This window comes from Diabrotica undecimpunctata, chromosome 2, assembly GCF_040954645.1.
Source record: "Diabrotica undecimpunctata isolate CICGRU chromosome 2, icDiaUnde3, whole genome shotgun sequence".
In the NCBI taxonomy this organism is placed as follows: Eukaryota; Metazoa; Arthropoda; class Insecta; order Coleoptera; family Chrysomelidae; genus Diabrotica; species Diabrotica undecimpunctata.
Window position 1 is genome coordinate 48558629 of NC_092804.1, and position 27033 is coordinate 48585661.

Genomic DNA, 27033 nt, shown 5'->3' on the forward strand with positions numbered 1-27033 from the left:
ACACGATTTTCTGGATTTTTTCCACAAGACAAAGTAGTAGTATATTTGCAAATCTTCTCGGTAATCTTTACTCCCTTAGAACAGAAAATTATTGTACAAAGCGCATTTGTCAAGCTATTAAATATTCAAGCATACTAAGCTGTCGTTAACGAGTAAATATAATAACGAATATAATATGCGACAAGTTAGTTTACCCCATGACGTTCAGCCCCAAATTCAATAATTCACAAGTTTCTGTCGCAACTTTATCCTCAACGTTAAATCTAATTTAAACTGAACCGAACTCGATGGCTAACTTTATTTTATAAACGTGAACAACATAAAAAACTGTAAATATTTTTACTTAAATCTGTTAGAGCTTTAGAAAAAACTTTTTCTTAAGTTCTAAAGAAACTATTATTTGCAATTCATCAATATATACTTACTTGTATGAATAAATAATATACAAAGTTTAGGTTAAACAGTAATGCTGAAGGCATTAGAAATAAACAACAATTAGTACTGCAAAGAATACAAGACACACAGTTTGGATTCATGAAAGGCGTAGATACGAGGGATGTACTATTTACTCTACAGGTATTATTCCAAAGATGCAGAGATATGATTTGCGATATCTACACCTGCTTTGTGGACTACCAAAAAGCATTTGACACAGTTCAACACTGAAAAATGATGAATATTCTAACAAAAGCCCAAATAGATGATAAAGAGTGGCGTATGATACAAAATTTATACTGGAACCAATCAGCCACAATAAAAACAAATCTTAGAGATAAACCGACGGAAGCGATCCAGATTCTGCGAATCGTTAGACAAGGATGTATACTTTCACCTATATTATTCAGCCTATATTCAGAGAAAATATTTAGTAAAGCGTTAGAAAATTGCGGATATGGAATCCTTTTAAATGGAGAACGCGTAAACAACATCCGCTATGCAGATGACATCGCTATTATTGCAAATAGATTTGTATCTGCAATATTTGTACTGATTCGCAGTAAGATTGCGAAAATATTACTTTTGCTGACATCAAGAATACAATTGTAAGACATATTATCAAACAGAAAGCAGTTTTCACATTGGCTTCCAGATCTTAATACACGTACTGTCAGATGGTTTGTAGATCCTCTTAAATGTGAAATTGCTGTGATACCAGAAGAACCTTCAGGTTTAGCAGAAGCAATTCTTGAACTTCGATCTATTATTGAAGCACGTATTCAGTTTGAGAGTAAACCAAATGACTGTCGTCATTTTTTATGTCAAAAGCTGCAAAGACTTTCAAAATTGCACATTAAGAGGCGGTTAAAAAATTGTTACCATTTGGAACAACATATTTGTGCAAACAGGGCTTTCCTACTCTAATGAACAAAAAACGAAGAACAAAAATCGATCAAACGCAGAAGACTGTATTCAAATTGCTCTTATACCAAAAATTCCCAATTTTCAAGCAATTGTATCGAACATGAAACATAATTTCTTCACAAAGTGAAGGAAGAATATTTTCAATTATCCTTTTTTTTCTAATTTTATCAATTGTAATTTTTTTTGTACCACCATTATTATTATCATTCTTATACACTTCTCCAAGAAATTAACGCACAACTTCAATAAATCAATTTTATTTGTAAACAGGCAAAGAATAAAAAATAAAACTTTATCAGATTTATTCTACACTTTATTAGTACTTATAACAATTTGTGTAATCATCGGAAAATGTTGAAGTACAGGAGAAAAAAAAATAAAACGGAAAATTCTAAAAAAATAATGATAAGAAAAGTAAACTAAAATATGAAAAAGTCTTAATAACGGGTGTTTCCACCTTTACTACGTATAACAGCCTCACATCGTTGGCCCATACTTAAAATTAATTGCAGTATTTCATTTTGGTCTAGTTCTCTCGAAATCTGGATCAGCCTTACCTCCCACTTCCTGTAAGTTGTTTGATTGCATCGGTATCGCTCTTAATCGCCTACCAAGAATATCCCAGAGATTTTCAATCGGATTTTAATCTGGACTATGTGCTGGCCGTTCCATAGTGTTAATTTCTACCTCTTCTAAATAATTTCTGACGATCTGTGCAGCGTGAGGTCTGGCATTATCTTGCATTAGTAAGAAATTTTCACCGATATAAGGAGCGAATGGTACTACATATTGCTCCAGGATCTCCAATATGTACCTTTCGGCTGTAACAGTTCCATTTTGTATGACCACTAGATCCGTACATGCGGTCAAAGAAATACCACCCCACACCATAACGGATCCTCCACCAAAAAATGTGGTGTGTGAGAAGTTACACTGAGCATATCGTTCGTTGGGTCGTCGCAACACACGAACACGTCTGTCGTTATTGTACAAACAAAATCAGGATTCATCAGTTAATAGCACTCGTTCCCAGTCAGCCTCTAACCAATTAACGTGTTCTCTGGCAAAATGTAGTCTTCCAATTCGATGCTCTGCAGTTAATAGAGGACCTCGGGCGGCAATCCTAGGTGTTAAGTTGTATTCCCTAAGTCGCTGACGAACAGTTTCAGTACTAATTTGTATAGAATGCACATCTCGAAGCTGAATTTGTAGACTTCGATGTGTTAGAAAACGTTGTCGAAGAGCAGAAATTCTTAAAATTCGATCTTAAATAGGGGTAGTTACCCGGTTTCGTCCTTGCCCTGGTCTGCGAGTATGATCCCCTGTTTCGAGGAATCTTTCTAACACCCGTGAGACGGATGTGTGGGACACATTAAACCGACGACCACTTCTTCAATAACTCCAACCTTCTTCCGACAGTATCACTGCTTGGGCACATTCATCTCGGGTACCCCAATGTACCCCAATGGGTTTTAATTTGTTATATACAGTTGAGGAAAAAGACAGTTTAAGAACACTTCAATTATACTACATTATATTAATTGTCTTTAAAAAGATAACCACATTCCATGATGACAGTAAAATTTTCCTGTTAGGTGCTAATATGTTTGTAGCATATAAAACGTTCAAGTGCATGTTTAAAGGAAAAGAACTACAAAACAAGAATATGACAAAAAGTACCATTTTAAGTTTGGTGGAATAAATCGAGAAAGTTATTAAACTATATTATTTGCTAAGAAAAAGAGAATAAAGAACTTTTTCAGTTTACACAAACATTTAATGACAAAGTTTCGTCGTTTCAAGCTTTTTCTAAGTTCTAAGTTTGGAAGAACACTTGAAACCGGAGAGATATTAGCATCTAATCTGCATATAAATAAAAGGCCATACCTGTGATCGAGATCTCCGTCATCAGTCTCGTCTTCCCTTAGTTCTCTTTTGATAACGACGACGGGAGGGGGTTTGTGCTCTGCTCGGGGCTGCACGCTCGGCGAACTTTGGCCACCCTTGCTCGCTTTTCGCTGCCTCGTCGCCAATACTAAACGTCGCGGAATCGACATTATGATGACAACGTCGTCCAAACTCATCCGAGTCACGTCCACCAGGTTCACCGCTAGAATTTCATCGCCCACCTGAAAATTTTAAAAATGAAGTTAATAAATAGATACATTTACTGAATTATATAAAAAAAACATTCATCTAGAACCATTAGATTCATATTCAAGAGAAATCTAAAAGCACAAAAAACGATTTGGTTCATTCAATAAAGTATTCAATAAACCTTTAGTTTCTAGTATATTTCAGTATTAAATATTTTTAAACTATAATTGGACAATGTTAATTAGGCTTTTAGACTACGGGGTGTAACAAAAAGGTAGGTTATAAATTAAATCACGTATTCTGGGACCAAAAATAGTTAGATTGAACCTAACTTACCTTAGTACAAATGTGCACATAACAAAAGTTACAGCCCTTTGAAGTTACAAAATAAAAATCGATTTTTTCCAATATATGGAAAACCGTTAAAGATTTTTTTATTGAAAATAAACATGTGGCTTTCTTATGGCAGGAATATCTTAAAAAAAAATAACAGTGAAATTTGTACACCCAATAAAAATTTTATGGGGTTTGTTCCCTTAAACCCCCCAAATGTTTGTATACGTTCCAATTAAATTATTAATGTGGTACCATTAGTTAAACACAATGTTTTTAAAAAAATTTTGCCTCCTAGTACTTTTTCGATAAGCCAGTTTTTATCGAGATGGGGTTACTTTTTTATTATGTTTTAAAAATTCTCTAGTCGGCTGTATAACACTTGTTGCTATGATTACTATATTAAATAGTACCGTCAACAATACATATTGCCAGTAATTAATATTTCAATTATTGTGCATTTAAGATTATTAAGAAAAACTAAATTTTCTATTACAATTGTGTACACGATTTCAGAAATGCAAATATGTATTTAATTCTGGGTAGGTTTGGGCAGGCTAAATTAGAGTTTTAGATCATTATTGCTAATTTGGTAACTACAGGTGAATGCCAAGTGCAGCAGCTGCAAGGCGTTATGCAGAAAAATATCCTAATCGAAATACACCAGGCAGACGATTATATCTTTCCATTGATTGACTTTTACGAGAGACAGCCCCTTGTTGGTAATACCGGTCAACCAAAAGTAGATAAAAACGATAAAGAGATTTTGGAAGCAATTAAAGAAATTCTTGGAAGCAGTACAAGAGTAGCAGTGGCTCAATTAGATGTTTCTCAAATTTAAAAATTTGGAGAAGATTCAAGGAATAGCAGTTTTATCCTTATCACTTAATACCCGTTCATGAATTACTGGCGGAAGATTATCCTAAAAGAATGGAGTTTTGCGATTGGTTTTTAACGGAAAACACACAAAATGTCAATTTTATTAATCATTTTGGTAATCATGTTTGGGCATGAATTGTGGATAATAACCTAATAGGGCCAGTCTTACAAACAATTTAAACGCTAAAAATTTTTTACACTTTCTATAAAACGTGTTACCAGAGTAGATAGACGAGGTCAATCTCGCAGTCAAGCCAAATATGTGGTTTTTAGAGGATAGCGCATTACGAAAATGAAATAAGAGAACGTCTTTTCGATCAGTATCCTAGACGTTGGATTGGAAAGAGCTCTAATGCGCCCCAGATCCTAACCCAATTGACTTTTGCTTCTGGGGTTTTATGAAAGGGTACGTATATTCCGTACCAATACAAATCATGAACGAACAACAAATAAGGAATAGAATCATGAAAGCTGCAAATCGATTTCGTCAGAAGCCCATGATTTTCCAAAATATTCAATTTTCCTTTTTAAAATGGAGTCGAATGTGTATTCAAGAAAATGGAGATAATTTTGAACATTTAGTAAAATCTACCACATATTTGTAAATTGTTAAGTAAGAATATAGAGACCTGGTAATAATAGAAAAATTTATTTATATTTTACATTTTGTTAGGTACTCAGAAATTTTGAAAAAGAATAAAGAAGAAGCCGCATCTCGATAAAAACTGGCTTATCGAAAAAGAACTAGAAGGCAAAAAAGTTTAAAAAACATTGTGTTTAACTAATGGTATTACAATAATAATTTAATTGGAACGTATATTATATTTGAAGTCGTTTAAGCGAACAAAACTCCATACAATTTTTATGGGGTGTACAAATTTCACTGTTATTTTTTTTTAAGATAATCCTGACATGAGAAAGCCACATGTCTGTTTTCAATAAAAAATCTTTAACGGTTTTCCACATATTAGAAAAAATCGATTTTCATTTTGTAACTTCAAAGGGCTGTAACTTTTCTAATGTGCACATTTTGTACTAAGGTAAGTTAGGTTCAATCGAACTATTTTTGGTCCCAGAATACGTGATTTAATTTATGACCTACTTTTTTGTTACACAATGTATAATTAGAGGTAAACTTCAGCAGTGACGTTATTATTGACGTTATGGTATAACTTGATATACCTACCTTTAAAATATTTAAAAAAGTTAAATAAAAGAGTTTTTATTTACAATTCAATAATACATATGCCACAATAAGTTACATTATAAAATTAATATAAAAGCAATTGGTTTTGGAATTATAATAAAAGTTGATGTTTTAATAGGTAGAAACCTCTAATATTGTTTCCTTTAACTGTCAGTTACACGCGCGAAATCAATGTTCAATAAAATTTGTATCAGCTCGAAGGTAAAAATTTTATATTCTTTGATGTAAGTGTCCCATCGACAAAAATCAAGATGCGTTGTAAAGTTAAAGAGTCCAGCTTTTGTATGCAATTTTTGTATTTGGCCGCAAATAAACTCATATTTTATAAAGATGTTAAATAAATAAACGTGGCGCGATTTTTCCATTTTTTATGATTTGATTTGATTATGATCTGTAATAATTGTACTCCTTTGGATTTACTTTCTTTACTGAATGACTGGAGATTGATTCCGTGCCGAGGAGAAATTTTTTGTTTTTTTTTTAAATCCATTATAATGAAATTATAATGATAATCAAAATGAAGTAATTAAACATAAATCCAAGGCAATAATAAAAATGTAAATGATGAATAAAATCTTGATTTCTAGACTATATTTAACAAATTTTCAAAATTACTAAAATCAACAAACAAAATTTTTAAAGAAGAAAATTAAGATTTTTTGAACTTAGTGTGGTGATAAAAAAATTTTACAATTTAGTAATAAGCAGACATAAAATTTCATTAACCCAGATACTAATAACGCGCTATAAGAAGTATTACTTATGTCTCCAACTAACACGTGCCATTTTTTTAATGGCTTGAGGCATCGCAAGTTTACTATAATAAATGTATTCAATTAAGCAAAGAGTATATTGAATAATTAAATACTTTGAGTTTTAAACTTTCTTGAGACCAACTTAAATGCTATAACTATGTTATATGTGTTATTACATTTTTAATATTTAAGAGAAATATCGATGACGTAATTTGTTGAATAAATTCAATAAAAAAACAAAAAGCTTCTATCCGTATATGTATACTGAAAAAAATAGACATGTTTTAGTATTTTCCATATATGCAAGAGATTACCAAATTATTCTTCTTTTTCTTCTTCTTCCTATTTATAAGCAATTCTGCTTGTTGATTGGTGGATTAATATCTCTATTAAAGGTTGTCACTCCATCTCTTGCGCGGTCGTCCGATACTGTCGATTGGTGACTTATCTCTTGCTATTTTGACGACATGGGTTTCCCCCATTCTGCTTATGTGGTTATTCCATTCTTTTTTTCTACTTTGTGTCCATTCATTTATACACTGTAAGTTACATTTTCTTCTAATATCTTCACTTGAATGGAGAACAATACAGGATAGTTTGAACCATGTTCTTTCAACCATCAATTAATAGAGTACCGGCATGTAAGTAATGTTTTATTTATTTGTTCATTTATTAATTTATTACAATTTAATAGACTATTTTACCAATTTGTGGGTCTTACCTTGTCTGCTTAAACATTTTATATATTTTGAAAAACCACAGACATGTAATATTGGCATAATTACTGTAATTTATATCATCTATCTTTGTTTATCTTTATTAGACAACACCCTAATATGGGTTTATTATTTCAGCATTTATTTAACTTTGTATCGAGACCTGAAGATGCTTTGCATATTGTAGAAAGCGAAACCGGTCGTCTGGATAGTTAAATTAAATTGATTGTGAGTAAGTCTAATTTATTATTTCTTTTACCTTTTGAAATGGACTCACACAAGCAACACATTCATGATTTTTCATTTTCATTATACAGGGTGTCCACTCTCCTGCCAAATGAAGACCGGAGATTTCTCTGATAATTTTAAGACAATTTAACCCAATTCACCCAGTCCTAAAATACTTTCTAAGGGAGCTACAGCTCTTTGAAGAAGGTGCCTTGTAATTAGTTTTTCTTAATAACTCCAGAATGCTTCTGGTTATAAAAACGAAAACTGGTACGATTATTTACCACTCTATACAACTTTCACCCAGAGTTGAATCTATTCCATTAATTGCGAATTTCTGGTACCGGTCATAGGCCTCCGCTTTGGATAGATCAACGGTTATTTTAACGCATAACTTTTTTGTCTTTATCTTTTAAGCATTCGTTATACTAGAATACTCAATTTTTAGGTATTCTAGTACTTAAAGTTACTCTTACTACGAAAAATTTTCAAATCGATTTTTGTAGAAAACGGTGTATCCTACCGACGTAGAGTAAGAGCACCTTTTAGTACTAGAATACCTAAAAAGTTAGTAATCTAGTGTCGCGAATGCTTAAAATGTAAAGACAAAAAAGTTATGGGTTAAAATAATCGTTGACCTACCCAAAATGGACGCCCATGATCGGTACTAAAAATTCGCAATTAATGAAATCGATTTAACTCTGGAGGATGAATAATCGTACCAGTTTTCGTTTTTTTAAATAAAAGCATTCTGGAGGTATTTAACAAAAATGCCAAAATTACAGGGCGCCATCTTCAAAGAGCTCTAGCTCCCTTAGGAAACATTTTAGGATTAGGTAAATTGGGTTAGATTATTTAAGAAATCTCTGGTCTTCGTTTATCAGGAGAGTTTCTGGGCACCCTGTACAAGCCAGTAGCCGTGGGCTCTATGATTAGTATTGGCGATTCTACGCTTGAGTGTGAATTATTCTAAGCGATAATTATTAATGTAATTAGTAATTATATTATTTGTTCTTACGTAAGTTTTCAGAGTTGTCAGACCACATCGCCCTTTATTTAATCTCTGAACCCACGGAACAACGTTACAATATATTTAATTTTCAATTTAAGGTGTAAGTCGAGGTTACCTAATTAGTGATAATAATAAACTTTTTATCTTGAATTTTAAATTTCTTTTTGTTTGTTTTATTAGGGCTGTTTTTGGATATTTTGCCCATTTATACAAGCTAACTTATCGTCATAAACCTATTAAGTAACAAATCCCGTATACTTTAAACCTCTCCCTACATATATGCCCTCATCTGAATTCAAAACGATGTGCTTCTCTTCAACACGCTCGAACATAGAATTGTGGTGCACATATTTGTAAATTCTACATTGGTGATGAAATTTTGTGGACGTGCCTAGGATGATTTCAAATGAGGAAGTCATTGTAGTGTTGCATATTTGAACACGCAATTCCTTTCGCCGGAAAATTAAACTCAAAATGTTTTTACGCGTTACAGATCGGTATGTTAATGGTATATGGACAAACAAAGATATTAGAACAGTAAAAATATTGAAGTAAAAGTGGAAATTAATATTTAAGATTCAATAAAATGTAGTGAACAAAAATTTTAGAAAGAAGCTTAGAATGAATGATTAAAGTTTTTACTATTTATAAAGTAATAAAGACTTTTGCTAACTCTCGTGAACGAACTACACACTGCTATTATATACGGGTTTCCGGATTATTATGCCGCGATCTATCTTCCTGATGTTTGAGTCTGCGAATGCGGTACATATTACAAATATGCCAATTAAGTTAGTTTTTTACTCGATACAACTATATAGACGGATTTGACAGTTAAAATCTGTGGAATGAGATATTACAAAAAGACTCTCATCTAGGGATTTATCAATTTAGTTGAAATATTTTTAAATACACAATCAAAACGTCAAACTAATTATTTTGCTCATAACTTAAAAACTTGTCTATAATAGAGATTTAACATCCAGGCAACTTTTTTAGAAAAACAAAAGATACACAAAATGAGATATGCTAATTTAAAGTCTAATAATAAACAAAAAAGTTATTGCAAAATGAACAACGAAATCGTTGTTTTTGAATATTGTGAATAACTTTCTCATTATTAATTAAAATGTGTTTAAATGTACCTGAACTTGAGAGTCTTGTGTTTGATTTTGTTTTGTGTATTTTGATTGTATTTGAATTGTGTACAAAAGATAGGCCAGATCGGTTAAATAGTTTTTGCGAAATTTAATTTATCTCGATTTTTTTAAAAGATTTTTTGAAAAATGAGCTTTTCCGGTAATTTGACTGAATCGATCTTAATAATCGGGGGCTTATTTTCTTCTTTAAGACGTGTACTAGTAAACTATGAAAAAAAAAGTTTAAAAAAAAATTACATTTATGTACACAAAATGATTTAATAATAAATAACACTTTTTAAACTTATAAACATTTGCAATACCTCCGTAGAATTTAGTTCAAATTAAGTGGTTAAATAATATTTGAAAAACGTCCAGATGGCCTTTTTTTAAAATCACTGTTATGTTAATTAACAATATTAAGGGCTAAATTTAACCAATCTGTTATAAGAAAAGACAAAGTTTTTAACAAAAGTTTTAGCAAACCAAATTATTAAAGATTGTTTAAACAGGATTGTCGTAAACAAAAAGTGCTTTTCGTTCGTACTAGAGTAAAATAAGTAGGGCTAGCCGAAAAAAGGGACAGCCGCGCTCGCTTTAAAAAATCCAACACAGTTTCAAGATACAGCGCTCCGAAAAAAATTAAATTCCTCGGGTATACTGGACCAAATTTGCTATTTCTTATCATATTTTCATTGCAAAATTATCCAAAACAAAGCAGCTAATTACTACGGAATGTACAAATATTTTCCTATGTGTATGGATTTATATACGAAACATTTTTATTAAAGCATAAAGTAACAAGATCCTTTATTTCTTTCTCCACTTTGTCTAATAACCTCCCTTAAGCAACTTTGTGAACTAAATCTTATATTTCAAATGGTGACATATTCATTCTTTATTTCTGCTCACGATTGTCTAAAAATCCGCTTTTCTGTGCCATGTTGTACCGGCTTGTTTCCTTATGTTATAGTCCCATCTTAAATTTGGACATCTTCTTGGTCTCTTGACGCCTCTTGGATACCACAGTGTAATTCTAGTGGACCACCTATTGTCAGTTCTTCTCGCTAAATGTCCCGATTACTGCCATTTTAAAGATTTAATTCTATGGAGAACATCAGTAACCTTGGTTTTTTGTCTGATTGATTCTATTCCTTTTCGATCTCTCGTTATTATACCTCGCTCCATTGACCTTTGAGTTTCGATATTATCTCTTTCTTTAGTGTTTAAGTTTCGCAGCCGTATGTCATGATTGGTAGTGTACACTGATAGAATGTTTTTTTCTTCAGGTGAATTGGCATCTTCGATTTGAATATAACTGCATTTCTACCAAAATATGCCCAAGCCAGTTTCATTCTTCTGTTGATTGCTGTGAGTAAGGAACCAGATTTATGTATTAATTATCCCAGGTATACATATTCGTCTACTGTCTCAAGTGCAGTGTTGTTTATTATTACATCTTGGACATCCACTAGCTCGTTGTACATGGTTTTTGTTTTTGTCAAGTTCATTTTTAGGCCAACGTCATTGCTAACTGCATTTAAGTCGCTTATAAGCTCTTGTAGTTTTGCAGGATTATTAGAAATCAGAACGATGTCATCTGCAAACCTTAGATGGCTAAGGTATTTTCCATCAATGTATATTCCTTAGTTCTGGCAGTTTATTTTGTTGAATATATTTCCTAGAGTTGCAGTGAAGAGCTTTGGTGATATTGCGTCTCCTTGTCGGGCGCCTCTGATAGTGGGAAATTCTGGAGTTTTTTATACATATTTACCTCATCTTTTGCTTGTCTATATATTTGCTAAAGTTTGCGGTATTTCATATTCTTTAGCTCTACTCATTAGTTCTCGAAGTGTATGAATATGATCCATGATACTGAATCTACTTGTGAAGCCAGCTTGCTCTCGGCTGTGCAACATCAAATGCGTTTGGTAATCTGTTGTTGATGATGTCTGTAAATATCTTATATATCTTTGGTAGTAGACTTATCGGTCTCTAGTTTTTGATATCCCCTTTGCTACCTTTCTTACGAATGAGAATTATGTTTGCTCTATTCCAGTGGTCTGATATGCAACTCGATCTTAGGCAGATATGCCTGCTAAAATTTTTCAGGATTTATTGCCAGCATATTTAAGCAGTTCCACTGTTATACCATCTATTCCAGCTGCTTTACCGCCTTTCAATTTTGTAATAATTGTCGATTGTACTTCTTTCGGAAGGACTTCTGGTATATCTTTTTGGTTACTGATTATTTCTTCAAGTGTGTCAGGGGCTATGTATAGTTCCCTGTAGAATTTAGTCACGAGTTGTATTATTTCATTTTTGTCTGTAATTCTGGTGTTTTCGTTTGTTAAAACAACGATTTGCTTCTTCTAAATGATTAATGCTTTTCTTGTTTTCTAATTTTTTTCGATTGCATTTTCTACCAGTCTTTTATTGTATTTTTTTATGTCTTCCTTAATGCTTTTCCATATAGTCTTACAAAGTTCTGTGTATTGTATCCTCTGTATGTTACAACTTACTTTCGTTTCCCTTCTTTGTTTTAGCATTATTTTAGTTTTATCAGATAGTATACTATGTTGTTCATTTTGTTATTGCTGGCCTTCGATTTCTTTGGCACTATCAAGGCAACTTTCGATCTCCATTAATTGAGAGCTGTCGATTTGGTCATGTAATCTTTCATCAATTGACTTTGTTGGTGATCTGAGTTTTCTTTTAGATAATATTTATACCGGTTACTCTTAGTTTTGTGAATAATTTTGATCTTTCTATTTTCAGGTCTAGAAAAATATTTGCTCTGATTAGTCTATGGTCGCTCCTTTGATATTTATTTATTACATTAACATCTTTTATTGTGGCAGTCTTGTTAATTAGAATGAAGTCAATTTCGTTCTTAGTGATTCCATTTTGTGCTAACCAAGTCCATTTTCTGGTTAATTTTTTTTTAAAGAATGTATTTGCAATTGGCATATTTTGGTAGTGTGCCACTCTTTCTCCCCGACTTCATATTTTCCGACAACTTGTTCCTTGTCGTTTGTTTGATATATATACACATGGTATACATATACAAGAAATATATTTAACATTTTTTAAGAATAATATCTAATTACTATTATAAATTCAAATTTTTATATTTATTTTTTAATCTATCGTGCTGGAATTCTTATGATTATTATGTTTTACGAATCGTCTTTGTTAAATAATTAATACAAATCTATCCGTACAATAAACCAAAAGTTAAATAAGATACTGCTTTGTAATTGTACATTACCTTTAAGCATCCACTATTATACACTGCAGATTCCAGCGCTATTCTTGATATGAACACCCCGTCGTTCCTGTCAATTCCATTACCTTCTCTGATATAGAGGCCCAGTGTTTGGCCGGGCCTCTTAACGATTTCCACGAACTGTACCGTGTGTTTGGCATCTTGCATAGCTGTGAATCTCTTCACGGCTTCATTGGCGGTTCTACTAAGGTGTCGAGCCTCCAATATGCGGACTATCATCTCACCGCGTCTTTCCACGTGCTGAAAATAATTTAAAAAGATAAATTAGATATTAGCTTTAGTCGTCATTATGATCGTAAAATTATGCTTTATATTATATGTTTCGATTTCGTGTTTGTACCATTATCAAGATTATCGAGACCATAATAGTAATCACAACAATAATGTACTTACAGGTGATTTTATACAGTATTTGTGGTCTCTATGAGTAAATATTAAAAATTTTTGAAAAAATGGCAGATTTGTAACTTAAATAGAAATAGGAATAAAACAAATGAGCCTAAGAACATTTATGACCAATTGAGGCCGATTAAAAGCGTATACGAATTCATGATGGTTTAGATGTAATCACCATAAACGAATTTATGATGGTTTGTTTTTTTATTCAAAGTCAACAATCACACATAATTCTCAAAATGCCACATCAATTTTCAATAGCAACATTATGCAGATATTATTTTTGTTTACAGGTTTTGTGGCGGAAACAGCAGAGCTGCCAGCAGAGAATACAAAAAACGATTTCCAAAACGTCGAGTTTCAAATCATTAACACTAGAAAGTCGGAGGGGCCAATTTGGCCCCTGTTGCGATTTGAAGTTATTGTAGTTCTTTTATTTAACACAATAATAATTTCATATTTTATGACTTTTAATATTTTGATACAAAGTCTTATTTAACGCAAAAAAATATTGTTTACTAAATTTATTAAATGGATTTTCTAACAAACCTACCAAGTCTGAAGGGGCCAAACTGGCCCTTTATTAATTATTATCGTTTTCACGGAAATTTGACGATTTCTTTTAACTTTCTGTCGGATAGATAAAATTATGTTTATGTACGTTTATTCCTAGAAGGTATTTTGTTATATACTGTTTGTTCCTTGAAAGTATTTTGTTTATTGTGCGGTTTATTAGGTTCTGCTTACTCTCGTTTCTAGAATATTGAAACATTCGTTCAATTGTGAAAATTCAAGACGACTGTAAAGATGTCTAGTCGTGGACTATCAGAGCTTGAACTTCTTGAAGAAATACGAAAAATACAAGAAGATGTTTCGGGAGGTGAATCTGAATCTGCAGAAAATAATGAGTCAGACGATGAACAATACGTACTACCACAAAATAATGATTCAAGTGACTCTGATGCTTCAGAGCAGTTAGAAAGTTTTATTGTACAAGACTCACCGATTTATGTAAACACTGCTTCTACAACTCAACAGCACGAGTCAGCTAATTTTATCGTGAATCCAAGTGCATCTAAACCAAGTCAAAAGAGAAAAAGAGGTCAACAAGGAAAAACTATTTCAATCGGAGACACCGAACAATCGAAAGACGGAACAACGTGGAAAGTTATTGATTCTGGATCAGTACCTGGTAAGATTATGATTTTTAGTATCTTTATATTCATTGAATGTTTGCTCATTAAAGGACGCCGCGCTCAGCACAACATTTATCGAGAGGAATCAGGTCCTACGTCGTATGCAAAAAGAAACGTGAACGTGAAACCAACGACAGTATGTTACGTCATATAAAAGAATGCACTATTGCAGAAGCATATCGATGTTTGAAAAATGACACATGGACTATAACTTTGGAAGAACTGGAGGCTGCCCTTGCTATTATGTACGCAAGAGGAGTATACGGCGCCAAAAATTTCCCAACCAACAGCTTGTGGTCAACAGTATGGGGTCCTCAGTTTTTTAGGCAAACTATGCCACGAGACAGATTCAAGGATATTATAAAATATCTTAGATTTGACATAAAGCAAACGAGATCTGAACGATTAAAAACCGACAAATTTTCTCTAGCCTCTGCGGTTTGGAATGGATTTATAGAAAATAGTGGTGCATGTTACAAACCGGGAATAAACCTTACTGTGGACGAACAACTACTGCCTTCTAAAGCCAGGTGCCCGTTCACACAGTACATATCAAATAAGCCGGATAAGTTTGGCATAAAATTTTGACTTTTGACATGCGTGGAATCAAAATATATTGTAAATGGTTACCCTTATACTGGCACTGATCATCTACGGAAGAAAGATACAAAAGTGTTGATGAACATGTTGTTTTGCGGTTAATGGAAAATCAACTGGGAAAGGGCAAAAATGTTACGACAGATAACTACTTTACATCGTTAAAATTGGCCAAGGCATTGCAAATGTTTTGTAAAGGAAATCATACTTCCAATGAGTGCCACGACTGTAACAAGGTAATGTGTGGCAAATGCCAAAAACTACAAACTGTATGGTGTTCCAAATGTTTAAAATGAAACTAAAAAATTAAATCAAATTGTATCGTCAAAAGTTTATATAATTTCTTAAAACTGTTTATTTTTATTTTTTGTTTATTCCCAAATAAATAGTTAATTCTAAACTTGGTTTTTATTGATTTAGGAACTTGGGGCCAAAATGATCCCTTCGGGCTTTCTAGGTAGGTATGCTAAGCCCGACTTTCTAGTGTTAAACGTTTGGATCAGTGTTTAATTATTTAAAAGAAAATGGAACATTTCTTAAATCAAAATCTTAACGAGCATTAGATCGTTTACAAAGAGACCACATCCTTGATACAGTCGAAGCAGATTCTAAAATAAGTACCAGGCAAGTAAGCAGACAATTAGGTCTTTCTCAGTCAAAAGTTGAGAGAGTATTAAGAAATAATAAAATCCCCATACGATTCACAAATCTCTCATAACAACTTCTATCTTATGAAATTCTGGAAATTGGTTAAAGGGTTTATTTAAAATGTATAACACAAACTGTGATATTGTTAATACTTATACATTAAATATTTGTTTAAAAAAATTTAATTTTGTTTAAATCTAAGGTCCACTTTGCCAAATTTTTAATTCATGGTCAATTGTTTTTAATAACAATACAGTAATTATGTGGGAAAAAATGAACATACCATTTTAATTAACTATTTATCCAATTTGTAAAATTCTTATTGAGATTTTAATAATCGTATATAGGGTGAAATTTTTTCTATGAACAAAACAAATTTTTTGAAACCGGACTGGATTTTTTTTTAGTTTAAATAAATCACTTGATTAAGTTGTAGAAATGTAACCCTTGAACAAAATATAAGACACATCAAGCTTATGGTTCGAAAGTTATGACGAATAGAAAATTTAGACAAAATTCAAAACTCGCCCTGTGTATTATTAAACAATGGGAGTGGACACTTTTTAGTGGTCATTTGATATTTCCCAAAGAGGCCTCAATAAGAGGTAGGTGTACGTACATTTCCATATGACTCACCTTGTATAACTAGTGTGAGATAAATTAAAAGCAATCATTGAAAAAAAAATAGCTTAAACTTAACTCACAAATTTGTTTTCTACAAGAATTTGCAACACTACCATATACATAGGGTCAATTAAAATAAACTATCAATGTAGATTTCATACAAAATGTATATTGCGCTGGGACATTTCTTGGATGCAAACAAGCCTTTGATACTTCCTGGCGTCCTGAACTTTTAAACAATAAAAATCATTATCATTGTGAATACATATCTATTGTTAAATTTGGAGTACTACAAGGCAGGATTCTGCCATCACAATTATACTTGTTATACAAGCAACATTCGCAGATAATACTGTTGTTCTATAGTTGTAGTAGGACAATTTTTAATTAAAGGTAACTCATCCACAAATTGAACTAAGAGCTAACGGCAACAATGTTAATATTAGAAGTAAATTCTTACCGGGGTCATTTTTATTGTGTATGGTTCGCTAATATAAATAAGTGAAAAGTATAATAGTTTCATAAAATTTGCGCCCGTAACAATATAAATTATTGCGATTCACGAGCGTATAATTAGAGAAGTTCATTGAAACATCGGTAAACTTATTAACATTTCGTTAGTCTATATATTTACGTTTTTGGAAAGAATGTGAATCAGAGAAATAGTTTATTCGTTCCAGATTCTATACGTGCATCGGCGTGGTGTGTTCTATTTCTTAAGAATATATTTATTAAATAGACTTTATTATTACCTTTACAATAGTTTTAAGGTAATTTAAGTAAATTTGAGGTACGTTTATTCTTTTTATAGTATTAACTCATTAACGGTGGATACAATAAACAAAGAGAAATTTAACAATTAATTTATTAGATTGGATTAAAAACACATAAATGAAGACTAATTTATAACCGAAAAGATATTTTTTCTCATTTGCAAGGTAAAACAGCACAATTTTTAATAAAGGAACATATTGTATCTTAAAACTTGTGAAAAAACTTCCATATGTGACTTGCCTCCATGGTTGGCTTTTATATTGTCTAAATACCAATCAGACTGTTGTTAAGTTACTACTGAGTACGAAGGAGTAAATTTGGATTTACTATTTTTTTTTTTTTTTATTTAAAGAAACAAAGTCGCATCCACCCAAAGGTTATTAGCGACATTCCTGTAACATTTGTAATAATATTAAATTAACATTGTAACAATCAATCATTGTTACAATTAATTACAATTTGTGCACAATTGAACATTTTTAGCAATTAATTAAGTTAAATTTTGTGTAACATATTTATAGATTTTAAGTAACCTAATAAATTGTTCGGAACTAAACTTTTGTTGAGGAGTGCTTTCAGGTTATTCGGCAAATTGTAAGACTGTCTTTGATTTACATATTTAGGACAGTCTATCAAGAAGTGCTTTATACTGTCTACTGTATTGCAGGTTTCGCATTTTGGAGGTTCACTATTTGAGAAGAGATAGGCATGAGTATACCTACAGTGTCCAAGTCGTAGACGTGTAATAATAGTTTGGCATCTTCTACTTTTGGCTGTGGACTTCCATGAAAAAATATCACTTTTGATGGTTCTGAGTTTCGAACTAGAGTCATTCCACTCCCGATTCCACGCACTTAACACCTTATTTTTGAAATAAACTTTTAGATCGCCTGCGATACTCCGACACTCTGTTTCTGATACGTTACTGGTGATAGCGTTACGTGCACTAGTATCTGCTTCTTCATTCCCTTCTATGCCTATATGAGATGGTATCCATAGGAAGTGGACTCTTCTGAAATTTTCTTGAGCTTTCATTAATTCGGCCCTGATAATTTTCTCAATGGGGTGTTTAGGGTATACATTTTGCATAGCTTTGACTGCGCTGAGAGAGTCAGAAAGGACTAGACAACAAGAGATGTTTTTAAGATTTACTTGCTTGATAGCTTTGAGCAAACCAAATAGTTCTGCAGTATAGATGCTGGAATTTAGAGGAAGTTTAAATTGAAAAGTTTCATTTGGTGTTACCACTGCTACTCCAACGCCAAGTTCACCTTTGGATGCATCTGTATAAATTTTAATCCACTCATTGTATTGTTGATCTAGGATTGAATTTAGTTTAACTTTAAAAATAATAGGACTAGTTTCATGTTTATTATATATACTTAACGCTGTAATAACTTTGGGCTGTTCGATAGTCCAAGGTAGATAGTTATTGGTATTTGTTTGAAATACTGTTGGGAATTGAATATTCAGTCTGGAGCTATATAATCGGATTCTCTCGTAATAAGGTTTGGGGTCACGGGGCTTATTATTGTAATAATTAATATATTTGTTATTAAAAGTATTAAAGTAGAGGGGTTTTTTTATATTTGAGGCTATAGATGTAGCATGCGCTAGAGCTAAGTATATTCTTCGGTAATTTAGAGGTGGCTCGCCGGCTTCGCTCAGTATGCTTTCGGAGGGAGTTGTCCGGAAGGCTCCGAGTGCAATTCTAATACCAGCGTTGTGTATGCTGTCAAGTTTTTTAAGTAGTGTTTTTGAAGCAGATGCATATGCAATTGATCCATAATCTAATTTAGATCTAATTAGTGTTTTATATATTCTCAACAGAGTTTCCTGATCTGATCATTTACTATTTTTGCCTGGTATTTTCTTGGACGTTTTGATCTGTGGTTTAGAGGAATATCCGAATATCATAATCAGAATCGTCAGAATTCCCATTTACTTGTATTTCATATGTACCTACAATATCCGATTTTATTCATTCTTCCTTCTTCTTTTATTCACATAAACCACATCAAGTGAGTCAGCATTTTCACAATCTGAGTCTTCTTCTAGCAAAGCCATTAACTCTTTAGTAGTTAGTTCCCCCTTTATTTCATAGAATTTAGTAGTAAAATAAACAAAAAAAAATGCACTACTGTATACGAGCAATCACATGATAATAGTCTAGCTTACCTCATTTATTTATATGGAATATACAACAAACAAACACAAGGAAACTTTTAAATTAACGTAAAAAAACAAATATAACATTTACAGCACACAGTAATTCTATAAATAGAGAATGAAGTGTAATGACGCGATCTTATGTTAACATTTTTAGTTTGATTTAGATTGTTTAGTCTAATGAAGAAATAAGTATTTTGCAAAGTTTTCTGTATCTTGAAGTACTGTGTTAGGCATCTTATAATAACACTCTATAATAATACCTGTCAAAACACACATGATAATTGAATAATTATATCGATCTTAGATTTAATTTTTACGTAATTACTTATGTATTTAAATAAATAATTAAAATAATATTTTTGTACGCCTCTGCAAAGTTGATAAGTGGAATATGATGCGATGGTGCTAATTAATTACCTTCAATTAAAAATTATTTTATTTTTTTATGATAGGTATACCATAAGGATATAAATATCCCTTCACCCATACAAGAAGAGCACATTCAAAAAATATAATTCATTGACTTAATAAGTGGCGCATTAAACCAATCTCAATAAAATCCGCTCAAGGGATTTTCAGAAACCATAACAAAATTTGTCTCCCAATAACACTATACAAACTTTAATTATCACACTAAAATGAAGTAAAATACCTAGGAATATATCTCGAAATACGTCTTACATCAAGAAAAGACATTCTCTAAGAGAAGCTAACTGGACTACAGACTCAGACAGCTTTACTGGCTGACTGGGAGCAAATATAAATTAAATCTGCAAAACCAAACTGACGACTACAAAGTTATATATAAACCTATATGAAGTTATGGATTCCAGTTATGTAGAATGGCATCTATCTACAATATATGTAGAGATTTAATTTAATATAGAGTCGCAAGGTATTGCGACTGATGACTAACGCTCCTCAGTTTATTCTAAACCTCATCATTGGATAAGACCTTCATATAAACTTTGTTAAATCAGAAATAAAAGATTGTAGCATGATTTTTTTCTAGCAATACCACAGAAGAGAGACCCGATTGGCTGCGAGTAAAATCTGGTACGAAAAAATACGAGTTTGGCACAAGAGAGTTGGCGGTGAGAGGAGAACAATTTAGAGTCTAAACGGAAAGGGTTCGTCTTGGTAGAGTTTTGAAAACCGGCAAAATTTTCCCTTAATCCCTTATTTCCCTCAATATGCGGCAATCTTGGCAAAGTGAGTTAATCACCGTTTTGTTGTAAGCTGTATCCTGTGACAAGGGATTTGATAACAGCGTCTGAGGGCTAAGTAAGCCGACATGGTTTTAAGTAGAAGATCGTCCAGGATAACCTGAAGTCCAGTTTTAATTTTTGATTTGATTTCTCCCAGAATTTGTTTTTTGTATTTAAATCCTAAGGTAACAAATTTTTTTAGTAATTTAAAAAGAAATAATTAGCCTGTGAAACAAGTAGTCTTGTTAATTTTTTCTAAATAAACATTTATCATGATTTACTCTGATGTCATTTTAAAAGTTTATAAATAAATATAAGTTTTATGGATCAGCCAATTGTCCTATTTTAGTTTTCTTTTAAATAAAATTAACCTTTGATAATTAATTAATAATTCAGTTTGGTATTTAATTTCGACATATGACATTTAGTACATCCTTTTTTGCCATTTGGTACATAACCATAGTTTTAATTCTGTTTTGTTAGAAGGTGTTCAACTCAATGTAATGTTTGTTAATAAATTTAAAAATTTTATATTATTTATTATGTACAATAAAAATAAATATGTAATTTTTTTCTTAAACTAGGCGTTAGAAAAACTATTTCTTTTAAAAAGGTTTTCACCCTTAAAATTTTTTAGCAAAAAAGTCCTTGCTTTCTAATCTGCAAGACGATTTTTTTAAATGGCGTCCTAATTTTAAATAATTAAAACATCTTCTTATTTAGTGTTGCCCAGAATATCTCTGTAAGTATTTTTTTTATTTGTTTTTTGTAGTTAGTTCTCGCAGTCCCCAAAAAAAGGTATCCTTACCCACGACCTTGCTCTTCAACCAAAACACAAGTAGCTATTCGCAACGTTTCAATTTATTTGCTTACCCTATCTTCAAGCCCAGTGATTGTTCAATCTCCTTTAAGCCCCCAATAAGCAAATTATAATTGTTATAAAATTATTATCTGAAATATTCAAAATGTTTAATCACTCATCCAAAAAAATTACAATGCAGACTTACATATGTATCTATAATTATACAGTGTGTAAAAGCCAAATTGAATAAATTCATTATTTAGGTTACTGTACATATTTATAAAAAATCCCCACGTCAAATTTAAATTATAACTTGACATTCTTTAACGTGAAAATGCAACCCCTACCTTCAACCCCCTTAGGATGACAGGTACAACCCCCAATTTTTAAAATAGGAAGTATAGGCTTGTGATATATCGTTTGAAAGGTCTTTTCATTCTCCATTCAAAAATGTTGCCGCTTTCAAGTTTATTAAGATTAATTAAGATAAAATAAATTAAAATCATGTGGTTACCCAAAATTGGCTAAAATATACTCAAAACTTATTTCCCGTTTAGGTCTTGATAATGAGAAAGTGAACAAAAACCATAGCAATGTGGTTTTTGACGTGACAACGTCTTAAATTAGGTTGTGGCTCGGAGTCATTCATGAAAAAGTGTAACGCCCGCTCACGTCTGTTACAGTGAGTCACCGAACGAGAGAGAGGCCCGCCGGACCGGCAAATGCCTTGCGTCTCTCTCCCACTCAAACATGATCGGTCCGCTGCGCGCGCAGCACTAGAGAATTAGGCGCGTTGAATCGGTGCGTGCTTCCGTGCTTGTGTCTCTGTCTTTCTCGAGCGTTCTTGGCGTTCAAGACACATTACAGCAGAAACACTTCCTTTCATTTCATATTTCTCCTATCATCGTCCTATCCTCAACAAAATCACTCAAATAGAAATTAGTTAAGTTTAAGTTTACATGTACAATGTTTTAGTAAACAAAATATATTTCTATAGTTAAAATTTGTGCAATTCTTATTTTCATTCAATTCCTTGTTCCTATTGTGCAATTTAATAATATTCATATCAATAAATATTCTACCGAGAAAAAGACGTTGTCACGTTAAATCTTCGCCCGTAAAACCGACTTTACAGGCAACCGATTTTTTATTTAATATGGTTTAACACGCATTAGTAAATTGTTTTATATAAGTTGTCAGTATTTTAATTTAAGTAAAAAGTTCGTTCAATTCAATTCTGAAAAATGGTTAGATTAACGGAAATGCATAAAATAACAGTTTTACAAATGATTAGTTACGGAGATAACACCCAAATACAACAGGAAGTAACTCGCCTATTTCATGTCAAAAACTCAAAATCTACATACATCGAGTAGACAGACATCCACTACATTCAATGCTAGCCATACATCGATAGTAAACATATTAAAAGAAAATAAATTGTATCCCTATAAGATGATACCTACTCAGGAGCTCATGGAAGATGATTTTGATAGGAGAACTTTTTTTTGTGAGCAAATGATGGACATGTTGGAATATTATCCAATTAGAAGACGTTATGTTTTGATGAGTATACTTTTTCACTTAACGGTCATGCTAATCGACAAAATTGCCGCTACTGGGCCACGGAAAATCCTTACTGGATTAGAGAAGAACACACTCAATACCCTCAAAAGGTTCATGTTTGGGCAGGGATTGTAGGAAACAATATCATTGGTCCCTTTTTCATTGAGGGCAACTTGAATGGCAACAATTATTTGGCACTACTTCAAAATGATGTCATTCCAACGTTGGCAAATTTATATCCTGATCCAGGAAACCCTCAAGTTCCAGCGAATACGATATGGTTTCAGCAGGATGGAGCACCACCACATTACCAACTTAATGTCCGGCAGTACCTCGATACAATATTTCCCAATCGGTGGATAGGGAGGCGAGGATCGATTGAATGGCCAGCGCGATCACCTGATCTTACATTATTAGATTTCTTTTTATGGGAATATGTGTAGAGCCATGTGTACAAAACTATATATATATATATATATATATATATATATATATATATATATATATATATATATATATATATATATATATATATATATATATATATATATATATATATATATATATATATATCTATATATATATATATATATATATATATATATATATATATATATATATATATATATATATATATATATAATTTCGGTTTACAACGTTCTTCGACGTCTTCCGATTTCCAATTTCGATCTCATTCTATCGTTCCATAGATCGTCCTCCAGTTCTCTTTCTCTGATTTCTTTATCAACTCCTTCTCTCCAACTTCTTCTAGGCCTTCCTGGTCTTCGCCTACCTCTTGGTTGCCATTCAAGAATTTGTTTTGGTATTCTATTCGCCGGCATTCTCCTTACGTGTCCGTACCATCTGAGTTGTGTCGTTTTGATGTCATCAACAATATTATGTGTAACCCCAAATGATTTCTTGGACTCTCTCGTTTGTTATTCTGTCGCGTCTGGAGATTCCCGCCGAGCGGCGCCAGAAGTCCATTTCTGTTGCTCTAGTACAAAACTAAACCTTTTGATTTAAATGACTTAAAAGAACGAATAACGCTTGCGATTAGGTCGATTACGCCTATTATGTTAAATAATGTTAGAAGACAGTTTTATTTGAGATTAGGATGTTGCCAAGACGTTCGCGGTGAACATTTTGAACATCTACTTCATTAACATTCATAGTTCTTTTTCGTGTTCTACATTTCATTACGTTTTGCATTAAATTTTAGTTTTTGATTGTATTGAAGCGAATTTCGGTAACCACATGATTTTAATTTATTTTATCTTAATTAATCTTAATAAACTTGAAAGCGACAACATTTTTGAATGGAGAATGAAAAGACCATTCAAACGATATATCACAAGCCTATACTTCCTATTTTAAAAATTGGGGGTTGTACCTGTCATTCTAAAGGGGTTGAAGGTAGGGGTTGCATTTTCACGTTAAAGAATGTCAAGTTAAAATTTAAATTTGACGTGTTTCGGAATTTTTTATAAATATGTACATTAACCTAAATAATGAATTTATTCCATTTGGCTTTTACACACTGTATACAGACTCTAATGGTACATATTGAGCGACTTAATGTGTCCCTAATTTTAAACTTAGTTTTAAACTGGTGATTCACAGAGAAAAATACCAGTGGTTATATTCCAATATAACAGATTTTTTATCAAACTTAACGCTTTCTGATTTTTTTAAAGGTAACAAAAATAAAGCATTATAAAATACTAAATGTCTTCAATTTAATTAATTAAATAAAATTTAAATCACAATTTTTTCGAACAAAGAAACTATCTTGTGAAAAACTTTGTAAAGAATCATACAAATATATAATAACTCAAAGAATACGTGACACAACAAAAAAATTGCTATTAACAATACAAAATAAAAAATTTTATAGTAAACGCCTCGGTTGCACAATGTTAAGAGCAACATAATAAGCGTAAGAGTCAGTTCAGGTAGTTTAAGACGTCTGTTGGTCGTCCAAAAGACGCCATTATGTACTTTGGATAGACATGCAATTTGTGTAGTGGACCATAATTAGACTTCAACTGGACGTCTGATAGACGTCTGAGAAATTACGAATGGGAATGAATTATTTTAGTGGAACGGAATATAACTAGAGCTGTAAAATAAGTTTTAAGTTTTTCTTGTTATTTTGTAAATATATTTATTATTGATTAGATTGAAATGCCAAACCGTGAAGCAAAATAAATAATTAGCACAGTCTGGTTATGCAAAAATCATCGATTTCACGGCAAAATTTTTCGCAGATATCTAAATCTTTTAAGACATAGGCGGGGGTTACTAGATGACGAATATATGAAAAAGTACTCGTATTTTACCTTGCGTTTTTTTTAAACAATAATTTATGGTCACAATTTAATTTTTTGTCTATTACTTTTTTCCTTTTTTTTTATATCAAGAAAATCTTTATTTTCCCGTTTTTTAAATTAAAATTGATAAATAATGCACGGAGATATTTGCAAAAAGCAGTTTTTTTTTACTAATTTATAAATTTTATTAATTTTTTATTAACAAAACAAAATATTAATATTACATTTAAACATCGAGGAATTACCGTCTTTTAAATTTCTGCGAAATTTCCCCCCGATCGGTCAAATAGTTTAAAGGTTATTTAATTTATTTATCCCTGAGGCTAAATATTTAAACTATTCAACTTGTTCTAATAAAGATGCTAGACATATTTGGCAAATTTCGTAGGATTCTTTAAAACAAACTATCTGATAAGTTAAATGCATATTGCGTTTTCATGGAAATTATTTACAAAATAAACGTTTGAAAAAGGGGTATGTTTTTTAGTTATAAACAATTGTAATAACTTCTATATTTTTCAAGCTACAGACTTGCACATACAACCAATGGATAGCTGGTAAATAAACTCACATTAAAAAAACCTTCTATGACCAATAGGAACGAAGTTAGGGACTATTATTAAAAAAATCATATCTCCATTGCTTATAAACATTAAGAAGTAAAATTTGCACAAATTTTAAATGAAAATCTAAACTTTATATTAAAACTTATAGCTATAAAATTAATCCAATTTTTTAAAACTTACAGCCCTTCGAAACCAAGGTACTTTTGAAATATCGACATAGGAAAGTTGAGGGGATAACTGTTTCAGCTCCGTTTTTTTTTTCGAGATCGGAACTTCAAATTGAAACACGTAGGAAAAATTTACATTATCTCGGCTTCCATCGCAGCTAGAAATCTCTTGTTTTTTTGTAATCTGAGGTAGCTCGTCGCAATATGAATAACTACATAGTTTTCGCTGGTCGAGAAATATGGGAAACCTCGAAAAAATTGAGTCCATTTGAAATTCACCGTAAAATCTTTTTTTTAATTTGGCTGGAATATTCTGTCGCAGTATAAATAATGATGACATAATTTTCAACCTCCGCGACCCCCCTCCCCCCGGAAATCTCGGAATAATATTATTTATATATTTTATAAATTAAATTTTAGGTAATTTTTTACACATTATTTCGCCATATTCCTTATACTAATTATAATTATTTGCTATTTTGACGATCTATATGTTTATATATGTGTATAGGCAGATGTACAGTACGAGGACGGTAAAGACATTTATTTATGTTTCTAGATCTGAATATCTCCAAAGATCACAGAGTATACCGTCCTCGTGTCCCTACATTTTATATGTATTCATGTGAATAGGAGAAAGGTCATCTATATAATAGAAAACCGGTAATATATCTTAGTATGCGTAAAAAAAGCGGGATGAGTAGCAGCTGCCACGCTCCAAAATTTTATCAGAATAGTCCCTAACTTCGTTCCTATTGGTCATAGAGGTTTTTTTTTAATTGTGAGTTTTTTAGTAATACAATTGTTTATAAGTAAAAAACATACCCCCTTTTCAAACGTATATTTTGTAAATAATTTCGATGTAAACGCAATGTTATGCATTTTATGCATTAACATTAAAAAAATTTATGCAAAGCAAAAATTATAAGAAACGCCCAAGATATTTTTAAAAATACCAGACTAACAA

General features: G+C 31.8%; 1 protein-coding gene across 2 annotated transcripts in view; it reads right to left on the reverse strand.

The window, feature by feature from the left end:
* The window catches only part of RhoGAP100F (Rho GTPase activating protein at 100F), a 539358-nt gene that overhangs the window by 186555 nt on the left and 325770 nt on the right, over positions 1-27033 (reverse strand). For both annotated transcript variants that reach the window (XM_072522830.1, XM_072522831.1), the window contains exons 5-6: positions 13000-13257; positions 3250-3491 (exon numbers count right to left, since the gene is read on the reverse strand). In XM_072522830.1, the coding sequence (XP_072378931.1) occupies positions 3250-3491; positions 13000-13257 (500 nt within the window). The remainder of the gene's footprint in view (positions 1-3249; positions 3492-12999; positions 13258-27033) is intronic.